This window comes from Ursus arctos, unplaced genomic scaffold (genome assembly GCF_023065955.2).
Source record: "Ursus arctos isolate Adak ecotype North America unplaced genomic scaffold, UrsArc2.0 scaffold_19, whole genome shotgun sequence".
NCBI classification, from domain to species: Eukaryota; Metazoa; Chordata; class Mammalia; order Carnivora; family Ursidae; genus Ursus; species Ursus arctos.
Window position 1 is genome coordinate 46,108,766 of NW_026622863.1, and position 10,619 is coordinate 46,119,384.

General features: G+C 55.6%; 1 protein-coding gene across 5 annotated transcripts in view; it reads left to right on the top strand.

The window, feature by feature from the left end:
- Positions 1–8,463, top strand: part of POU2F2 (POU class 2 homeobox 2) — a 32,467-nt gene extending 24,004 nt beyond the window's left edge. For 2 of the 5 annotated variants that reach the window (XM_044378183.3, XM_057314425.1), the window contains 10 exons: positions 621–726; positions 824–915; positions 2,388–2,501; positions 2,746–2,887; positions 2,985–3,133; positions 3,218–3,394; positions 4,645–4,711; positions 5,947–6,148; positions 6,286–6,359; positions 6,615–8,463. In XM_044378183.3, the coding sequence (XP_044234118.2) occupies positions 621–726; positions 824–915; positions 2,388–2,501; positions 2,746–2,887; positions 2,985–3,133; positions 3,218–3,394; positions 4,645–4,711; positions 5,947–6,148; positions 6,286–6,359; positions 6,615–6,946 (1,455 nt within the window). In that variant the 3' untranslated portion in view covers positions 6,947–8,463. Of the gene's footprint in view, positions 1–620; positions 727–823; positions 916–2,339; positions 2,502–2,745; positions 2,888–2,984; positions 3,134–3,217; positions 3,395–4,644; positions 4,712–5,946; positions 6,149–6,285; positions 6,360–6,614 lie in introns of all 5 variants that reach the window. The other 3 variants (XM_048223644.2, XM_048223646.2, XM_048223643.2) reach the window with 2 other exon arrangements.
- The last annotated feature ends 2,156 nt before the right edge of the window (positions 8,464–10,619 follow it).

Below are 10,619 nucleotides of genomic sequence, written 5' to 3' on the forward strand. Positions count from 1 at the left end.
GGGTTGGGCCTCTTCTCTCTGGGTCTCTTCACAGTGCCTTCCCTCTGAACATTTGTCTCTGTGTCCAAATTCCCCCTCACTAAATGGACCCCCGTCATATTGGATTAGGACCCTATATCCAAATAAGGCCACCCTCCGGGGTTCTGGGGGGGTAGGGATTCCTACATATCTTTTGAGGGGCAGACACAATTTAAACCATAACAGTGCCAAAGAGTTTTCCAAAGTGGTTGAACCAATTTACTGTGCTGGAGTATTTTAAAGCTAATTCCAGACATGGTTATCGTTTGCCTCAAGTGTTTTAAGAGAAGGGAAGACTTGGTCTGATTTACATTTTTAAACGATACTGTTTGTTCTGTGGGAATGTAAGACAAGGCAAATATTTCTTCAAGAAAGAGAAGGTAAAGCAAGAGTGAGCCCTCCTGGGACAGCCCAGATAGGACATTCTGGTAGCCCGGATTTGGAAGAAGCCTCCTGGGGGCTCTTAGCTCATGGACGCCATTCAGAGATCGTGCTCCATCCTCGAGGCCTACCCTGTGGAACCCCTCAGGGCTCAAGCGGTGCAGAGGGAGCTGGGCCAGGACTCAGGCTGTCTTTCTGTCCAACCCCCTCCCCCCCGCCAGGACATACAGCAGCTCCTCCAGCTTCAGCAGCTGGTGCTTGTGCCAGGCCACCACCTCCAGCCACCTGCTCAGTTCCTGCTGCCACAGGCCCAGCAGAGTCAGCCAGGTAAGGCCCCACCCCGACGACGGCATCCCCTTCCCGGCAACGCTTCCACAGAACTCTCCCTCCCCCCTCACCCTGTTCAATCCCCTTGTCTCTCCAGGCCTGCTACCGACGCCAAATCTCTTCCAGCTACCTCAGCAAACCCAGGGAGCTCTTCTGACCTCCCAGCCCCGGGCCGGGCTGCCCACACAGGTGAGAATGTCCACCGAGTCTACCAGGCTGGGTGAAGGGGGGTGGGAGCTTGAGGGTCTCCTTTCCCTTTGACCCTCCCCATTTCCCCCTGGGGACCAGCCCTGCTCTGCCGCTGATTTGCTGTGGAACCTTAGGCAATCAGCTCTCCCTGTCTGGGTCAGCTTCTGCCTCTATAGAGTGAGGGGAATCAGCCAGCCCAGGGGCTTTTAACACTTTCAGACACATGGACTCTTTTGAGAAACTGATGATTTTGATCTGACCCCCGCTCCCCTAAAATGCACACGTGCATAAGCACACAAAAAACCTATAGGTTGTGGCCTGGCCTTTCTTCCAGTTTGCTGACTGGGTTCTAGACTTTAATAATAGTCTTTCATGATTCTTTATGGATTTCAATGTTCCCTCCTACCCACTTTCTTTTAAGAGCCCTTTCAAAAAAAATGTGAACTATTTCAGAAAACCCAAAAAGTTTAGACTAATACAGGGCTGAGCTGAATTCTGAAATCCAAAATACTTGGAAAACCAAGTTGTTTTTGTAATGTGAGACCAGAAGTCATTTGGCTGCAAAACCTGTCTTGACCTAAGGCAAAGAGTATGACTTTCCTTTCTCCCTCCTGTGTGATATTTGTGCTTTGCTGAGAGCTGTTAATGTGTTCAATTATGGGGTGATGCCTTGACCCTGATAGGGGGAGACACATTATTTATATGTGCCCCCGTGTAGGCTTTCTAAAATCTGCAAAATTTCTGAATTCCAAAACACGTCTGGCCCCAACCTTTGGATAATGGATCCAGGACTTGTATAGCCAACATGGCCGCACTCACCACCTGTTTCAAATATTTTTAGGGAAATAGAACATTCCAGAGAGAGCTGTTGCTTCTTTGTAAATCTCCCAGTCACCCTCTCCATCTACTTTTTAAAATGCTTTCACTTTATTTGCAACCTTTAATCAGATACTCCCATCAACCCCACGGGGTCAGCAGAGCAGCCATGGTCATTTCCATTCTGCAGAGGGGAAAACTGAGGCCCAGGGTGATTAAGAAACTTGCCTGAGTTACCCAACAATGCAGTAGCAGAGCCAGTCATTGATTCCCTGCCTGAGAGAAGGATAAAACCATGGTCCCCAGCTTCAGGGAAAAAGCCCTTGGTTAAAAGGAGCTGGCTACTCCTTCTGGGAGTTTGCAGGCTGAGAGGGAAAGTGCAGAGAGAGAGTTGGAGCAGTGAGAGGACCCTATGGTGCAGCATAGTGTCCCCTTGATAGGGATTGACAATGAGTGTGCATCAGCCACCTGGGGACAGGTAGAGGAGAGCCTGCAGGAAAAGGCTGGAAGGCAGGGAGGGAAGGGGGGAGGGGGAACTGCGCAGCCATTGCTGAGCCCCATCCTGGTCCTCGGTCCTGCACCCCACCCACCCCTGCCCACCCTACCAGGCCGTGACCCGCCCCACGCTGCCCGACCCGCACCTCTCGCACCCGCAGCCCCCCAAATGCTTGGAGCCACCATCCCACCCCGAGGAGCCCAGTGACCTGGAGGAGCTGGAGCAGTTCGCCCGCACCTTCAAGCAACGCCGCATCAAGCTGGGCTTCACACAGGTCTGGGGCCACCCGGCAGCACGGGCTGTGGGCGTGAGGTGAAGCCACCCGGCCAGGTGGTGGGCGGCAGCGGGCTCCCTCTCCCAGACACCAGGGCTGTGGGCGTGGTCAGGTGGTGGGCGGGGCAGAGGCCACAGCTGGCTGGTGGTCAGGGGCAGGGGTGTGGCCAGCGGGTGGACCGGGGTGAGCCCCGCGGCGGAAGGCGGGGCCCTGACGCCGCTCCATTCCCACCCCACTGGGCCAGGGTGACGTGGGCCTGGCCATGGGCAAGCTCTACGGCAACGACTTTAGCCAGACGACCATCTCGCGTTTCGAGGCCCTCAACCTGAGCTTCAAGAACATGTGCAAACTCAAGCCCCTCCTGGAGAAGTGGCTCAACGACGCAGGTGGGACTGGGCTGAGGCTCCCAGGGCGGGCGGAGGGTGGTGGGCCCGGGAGGCGCCCTCTCATGTCCCCCCTCCCACCGTCTCCTCTCGGGCACAGAGACTATGTCTGTGGACTCAAGCCTGCCCAGCCCCAACCAGCTGAGCAGCCCCAGCCTGGGCTTCGACGGGCTCCCTGGCCGGAGACGCAAGAAGAGGACCAGCATCGAAACAAACGTCCGCTTCGCCTTAGAGAAGAGTTTTCTAGCGGTGAGGCCTGGCCTCCTGGGCGGCCCTGAGGGCTGGGCTGGGGGGTCAGGGTGGACCTGGGGTTCACCTGCCCTCTGCCCGCAGAACCAGAAGCCTACCTCAGAGGAGATCCTGCTGATCGCAGAGCAGCTGCACATGGAGAAGGAAGTGATCCGCGTCTGGTTCTGCAACCGGCGCCAGAAGGAAAAACGCATCAACCCCTGCAGTGCAGCCCCCATGTTACCCAGCCCGGGGAAGCCGGCCAGCTACAGCCCCCATCTGGTACCAAGAGATGCTCTGGGGGTGGGGGGCATAAAGTTCTGGCAACACCCCAACCCTAGGCAGGCACCTCCGTGAACACAGTCTACTTGGTTGTCCACAGTGCCTAGCACAGGGGCTGGGATACCCTTGGGGACAGGCTGTCACATGGGTGGAGCATAGTCACACAGGGATGCAGTTTCCAGGGAACTGTGGTCTTATGTGGGGGATACAAGCACCCACAGACACACACCAACAGAGACAAAAAGAGTTCTCACAGGGCATGGCCACATGGGGATGGATCCCAGGTAGGGGATGGAGGTACCCCCCCCCACACACACACAGTTCACAACCACACATATAGACGCAGGGACACACAGACACAGGCAGGGAGAGCATTACATCCCTGGGTATACATTCAGGCTCACAGCTGCAGCAGACCCACTCAGGATCAGACACACTGGGACACCCCTTTATTGCATCTCATGTAGAAAGAGGCTGTGATGCAACAGAGAGGAGCCCCCCACCCCCCTGGTATGGAGGAAGAAGAGACCACGTGAGCTGAGTTCTAAAGGACGAGAGAGAGGTTGCCGGTCACTTAAAGCGTAGGCAAAGGGACTGCCGTGCACAAAGGCCTAGAAGCCATAGTGTGCTGAGCCCAACTGGAGGAACTCCAGTGCAATTTAATGTGGTTGGAGCAGGAATGTATATGAATGAGTGTGAGGGTAGGGGCTAGGCAGGGACCAGACTCTCAAGTAACAGGTGAAGAGACTGAACGTGAACCATGGGCACTGAGGAGCTAAGGAGGAGTTCTGAGCTGGGGAGGGACAGGGTCACATTAAGAGTGAGGCTTCTGGAGCTGATGGAAGGACAAGACTGGAGGCAGGGAGGCCAAGAAGGAGGCTGGTGGGTGGTCCCAGAAAATAAACAACAGGACATCCTGACAGTCTGATGCAGAGACATCCCTATCATCATAACCACCCCCCCAACATACACACTCTTTAGACCTGCAACTGGACGGTGTCAGAGGAGAGGTGAGGGAACACTCTCAAATGGGAATCATTTCTTCCCACCTGTGGCTCAGGATCACTTCGGGTAAATGTTAAGGTAGATAGGATGGAAAGAACCTAGCGTAATACAAGCATAGCATTGTGCCCAAAGTCCCTTCTCCCCTCAGTCTGAGGGCAGATGAATGGGGGTCTTACTCACAGGGAGTGTCATGGGGGCTGCTGGGAAACAGTGGCCTCACCATGCCTTCTTTCTTCTCTCCCCAGGTCACACCCCAAGGGGGCGCCGGGACCTTGCCATTGTCCCAAGCTTCCAGCAGTCTGAGCACAACAGGTCAGGGCGGGCAGGAGCCCGTGAGGGGGCGTTGGGAGGACCCAGGACAGGCCCAAAGTTCTCTAGCGGCTGAAGGCATCTGTGGGCCTCAAGGCTGAGCCTGGGGATAAGGGAGGCAGTGGGCACGGAGGGGAGAGGGCAGCCTCACCCCTCCCTGCTAGAGCAGCTCGGCTCTCATCTGCTCTACGATTTCCTATGAGAAAAGCATGGGCTTTGCTAAAACTTGATGTGTACCCAGGTTCTGGTCCTGGCTTTTATAAACTGTGTGAGTTCCAGGAGTGACTTTACCTCTCTGAGCCTCAGGTTTTATAAAATTATTGTCAATGTATAATACATACAAAAGCTATATACATGAATATATACATACAAGAGTATGTATGTCTGTGTACCTCCCCACCACACACACACTCTTTGTACCCTTGCTCCCTTCCTGGGACAAGGCCTGTGTAACACCATATATAAGAATAATAGAAAACTGGAGCCTGGCTGGCTCAGTCGGTGGAGTATATTCAGCTCCTGATCTTGGGGTTGTGAGTTTGAGCCCTATGTTGGGTGTAGAGATTACTTAAACTAAAAAAGAAAAGAATAGAATAGAAAACAAACATCATACTGATTTTTCTCAGATTAAGAGATAATAAGTGGAAGTTTATAAAGTTATAAGGCTGTGCCTCGCACTGTCTAAACTCTTTATAAAGAATATTGACTTATTTCATCCTCACACTCATTTTATGAAGTAGGTTCTATTATTATCCCCATTTTCCAGATTAGGGAACTGAAGACCAGAGAGGTGAAGGCACTCGCCCAAGGGCACAGATGGAACGGAACAGCCAGGAAATTGCTGCCCTTGGCTGTCTGGCGGTCTGGCCCGAGTGTGGGCTCTGAGCCCTGTCCCCCTCGGCGCGCACAGCTGCAACCCCCTGCCTGGCCCCTAGAGGGAGCCACAGGGTGTAGTCTTCTGGGCGCCTGGCGGGGAGGCTCAGGGCGGGGTTCACGCCGTGTGAGCGCACCCGGGCACAGGGCTTGGCTCCGTGGGTGGCAGCTGCTCCCACTGCGATTATTGTGATCGCTGTCACTGCGGCTGTGGGATGAGCGGACGGGAGGCCTAAGTCTGTTCCTCCGGAGGAGATGTCGCAGGGCTCGTGCTGGGCGGGAAGGCGAGCAGACGTGGACCCCGGGTTCCTCGGTGGAGGACGAGTGGAAGCTGAAGTCTCCGTTTCTCTGTCTCTCTCTGGCAGTTACTACCTTATCCTCAGCTGTGGGGACGCTCCACCCCAGCCGGACAGCCGGAGGGGGTGGGGGCGGGGGCGGGGCCGCGCCCCCCCTCAATTCCATCCCCTCTGTCACTCCCCCACCCCCGGCCACCACCAACAGCACAAATCCCAGCCCTCAAGGCAGCCACTCGGCTATCGGCTTGTCGGGCCTGAACCCCAGCACGGGGTAAGTGGACAGCTGCAGTTAGGGAGGCTGTGGGGAGAGAAGCAGGGTCGCTGCTGCTTCCCGGGTGGGAGCCGCGCCCTCGTTCTGCCGCCGGTGGGTCCCTGCCCCTGCTAACGCCTCTGCTTTGCCTCTTGCAGAAGCACAATGGTGGGGTTGAGCTCCGGGCTGAGTCCAGCCCTCATGAGCAACAACCCTTTGGCCACTATCCAAGGTGCGTGCTGCCTCATGTCACTCCCATCGCCACCAGCCTGGCCCCCTGGGGCCTCGAGCCTCCCCCCATTGCTGCTCCAGCCATGCCATCCTGCCCCTGCTCACTGCATCGCTCGCCTCTTCATACCCATCTCACCTTTGGGGAAGGTGTGAGGGGTGCTGATGGGGGTCAGTGGGGCAGATGGGAAGACAGGGGGCACCTGCGGGCAGGATGCTGGAAGGCGCCCCCAGCCCAGCCTCTCTCTCTCCCCACCAGCCCTGGCCTCTGGTGGAACCCTGCCCCTTACCAGCCTTGACGGCAGCGGGAACCTGGTGCTGGGGGCGGCTGGTGCGGCCCCGGGGAGCCCTGGCCTGGTGACCTCACCGCTCTTCTTGAACCACGCTGGGCTGCCCCTGCTCAGCGCCCCGCCTGGCGTGGGCTTGGTCTCGGCAGCTGCTGCGGCCGTGGCGGCCTCCATCTCCAGCAAGTCTCCGGGCCTCTCCTCGTCCTCCTCCTCGTCCTCGTCCTCGTCCTCCACTTGCAGTGAGGCGGCAGCACAGACCCCTGGAGGCCCTGGGGGGCCCGAGGCAGGGTCCAAGCCCGAGTGAGGGCCCACCTTGCCTCCCCTCCTACTCCTCTGATCCCCACCTCAGTCCCCCCCGCCTGGGAAGAGGGCGAGGAGGTCAGCGGTGGTGGCGCAGAGGGTCCTCGGAGCCGGAGTGACAAGGGAGGAAAGACCAAAAAAAAAAAAACAAACCCCCAACTAACCAAAAAAACAAAACAAAACAAAAAACAAAAAGAAAGAAAGAAGAAAGAAAGAAAGAAAGAAAGAAAGAAAGAAAGAAAGAAAACGAAAGAAACCAACCAACAAAAAGAAACCAAAAATAATCACAACAGAAACCAGCTGCCCCAAAGGAACCAGAGGTGAAAAACAAACAAAAACCAAAAACAAAAAAATCCCCCACAAAACCAAACCAAAAACCAGTTGCGAGCCAGACCTCAGTGTGCTCACCCTCACCGCTATGACACCAAATAAGAACCCCAGCCAGGGGCAGAGAAGCCTCGGCAGGGCGGACCTCTCGCTGAGCCCCTGGCTGGGGGGCCAACCCCCAACCTTGCCTCCCCCAGTGGGGGCCAGAGAAGGCAAAAGAGAATGTGCCAGCCTCCAGCCCCAGCCCCCAGCCCTGGGCCAGCGAAGACAGGGCACAGCCTGGGGCCGACAGGGTGGGCTCAGAACCACTCGCCAAATGTTCTTTTCCAGAAGGTGAAAGAGAAGGGGCGTGAACAACCTTACACCAAATATTCAGTAGCTTCATCCAAAGGATGTACAGAATTTTTAGCGTTGCGCTCAACAGAATGTGTCCCTACCATGTGTCCCCCTCTCCCTTGGCCCCTGGCTCTCCCCACCTGGGCAGGGGGTCTTGCTTTAACCTCCTCCCTCCCCCAGCCAGGGGAGAGAGCAGGGTCAGGCCTGGGATGACTTTTCACCCCTCGTACCTCCCCCTTTTCCCTTTGAAGGGTGGGCTAGGCCGTTTTGCGAAGTTCTAGCTCTCACGTGTCTCCCCCGCCCCCAAACCCCGTCATCCTCCTCTGCTCTGGAATCCACCCCCTTCCCCGGCCCAGGGGAAGGTGGAAGTTTTCAGCAAGAGGGATGAGGTGAGGGCATTCAAGTTGTCTTTTTTTCCCATCCTCGTCTGTCAGTTTCCCTGAAAAAAAAAAAATTCATATTCCAGTGCCTATCCGTGGGATCCTTCACGTTCTTTGACATTGACCAGAAACCAAAAAGAGAACTCACCTCGCTCTTCCCACCCTGTGCCCCTCTGATACTGGCAGATGCCTCTTCCTCTCCCCCCCAACACATGTACACACGCACGCACCCCAGTGGTGGGGTTCCTCGAGGTGGCATCCCCATCAGGGTCCATGTGGCGGGGACAGTGCCATGACCTGTGGTCCCCATCCAAGAGGGCGCTGTGGTGGCCACCACTCCCACGAGACCTCCCTTGAGGCTTGGCTGGACCCCGTGTTTGCCCAGCCCTGGACCCGTCTCAACGGACAGAGGAGAGACGCCGCTGGGAGCCACTCTGCCCTCCTGCTATTGTGGAGGCCAACAAAGTTTTGAACCAAAAAAAACCAAAACAAAACACAAAAAACAAAAAAAAAAAAAAACCAAACAAACAATAAATTAAAACTAGAAAAAAAAAGAATTTATAGATATATATATATTTAAGGGAAAGAAGACAGGACTCTTCAAGAATAAGAAGGAGCCGCGAGGTGGAGCCAAGCCTCTGCGCCTGTGGTCCAGGCCCTTGGTCCCCAAGCCGGATGGAAGGACAGACGCTTCTTTCTCTTCACAAATACCTCATGGACGTCGTCTTCGGGAAAGCCGGAGGGGGAGGCTGGGGCAGGGCCTGTCCCTCAGCCAGGGCGGATGGAAGCGGGTGGGCAGGGCTGAGAGAGGGGGATCAGGGACAGGGGTGAAGAGCCCCAAGCTCCCTGCCCCCCAATCCATTGAAAAAGCTTTAAAAAAAAAAAAAAGAAACAGGAAACAAGGAATAAGAAAGCAAAAAGAATGGACGAAGGAAAACGAACAAACTTTCGGGTGGTTTGATTCCTCTTTTGATTTCTTTTTCTGTTCTCTTCAGTCTGTTCTCTCTCTGCTTCTCCCTCTCCCCCTTCCTTCGCTCTTCTCTTGCCCCTCTCAGTCTCCCGTCTTTCTGTGTCTCTCCTCAAACCAAAGTGTTGCTGTGAAGGACGCGAGCCATTGAAATCAGAGACCTGGCCCCGCTGGGCGGAGCAGCCGGGAGCCCCGAGCCCCGAGCCAGCGCCAGCCGTGCTGCTGGACACTGCGAGGAGAGGCGGCCGCCGCCCTGGGTCCCCCCACCGAGGGCTCAGCGTTCTCTTTCTTTCTTGTCTCCCTTCTCCCACCCGGGAAATGAAACTGTTGGGCTGGGCCACGGAGACAGCAGAGACTCGGCTGTTTTGGGGGTCTCCGGGTGCCTTGTCTGGGCAGCTGTGGTGTGGCCGCCCCTCCCGCCCTGGCACCGATGGGGCCTGGCATGCCGTCGACCCGTCCTCGCCAGAATGTAAGCATCTCCGCTGAACCGACTCCCTGCCCTTACCCTACCTCTGAGTTTGTCCATTTTTATTTCCTGAAGAGAAGGGACTGGCGAGAGAGCCTGGGCCCCAGCCCAAGGGTGGAGAGGGGGCCAAGGGCTCCTGAACAGATAGGAAGGACATTTGAGCAGAGCAAAGTGAAAGGAATTACGACCAAATACCCCTCCGAGAAGACAGGCAGCATGGAAGGCATGGTGGAGATGACTCAAAAACTATGATTCTAGACCAAAAACAAAAAAACAAAAAAAATAAAAAAAAAAACAAAAAAAACCCCAAAAAACAAAACAAAAAAAACCCACCAAAAAGACAAACAAACAAAAAAAACCCAAAAAAACAAAAAAACCAAAAAAAAAAAAAAGGAAAAAAAAAGAAAAAAAAGGAAAGAAAATCCAGGACTCACCACCACCCACTTCATCCTGCTTCCTTCCCATCAAGTCCTGCCACCCGGGACCTCTCCCGCACCCTGCACCCCGGTGTGGGGGGAGTGGGACAGAGAGGAGAGGAGGAAGCAGGGGCAGGGATGGGGCCGATGCCCTGACATTGGTGGAGGGACCCCCGTGCAGCCGGGGATGGGGGGGACCCTCCCCATCCAACCCCCATAACTGGGAAAAGAAAAACAAGAAAAAAAAGGAAATTCCTGGGAGGGGAAAAATAACCAAATCCCAAGCTTTAACTACAGCTGTGAAACCAAATATTGGGAAGGGGGTGGGAGGGAGGGAGGGGCAAGTGTGCCCCAGGTCTCCCCCCTGGGCCCCCCTCCCCCGAGGACTCGAGATAAGGCACCAAATACCTCATAGAACTTTAATGTTAAAAAAAGGAAACCAAATATCGTTGGCTGGGGGCCAGCCAGGGCAAGGGGCTGGGGGGCTGGAGGGAGCCAGGGTTGGGAAGGTGATGGGGAATTCATGCCCCCCACCCCGCCCTGCCCCTTCCGCTCCAGTATCCCCTGTCTCGACTCCGGGAAACAAAACTATCTCATCGTTTTTATTTTGTGGTCTGTACAGAGCCTGTGTCCGTGTGTCTGTGTGTGAGCGAGAGAGTTGGGGGGCTGGGGGACTTTATGTGGGAGATGGGGAGGGAGACCCCAAGCTAGGCTCTGGGCTAGGTGAGATGTCTGAGGTGGGGGGCCAGTGGCCTGGGCTAGAAAAAGAGGAAGATGAGTGAATT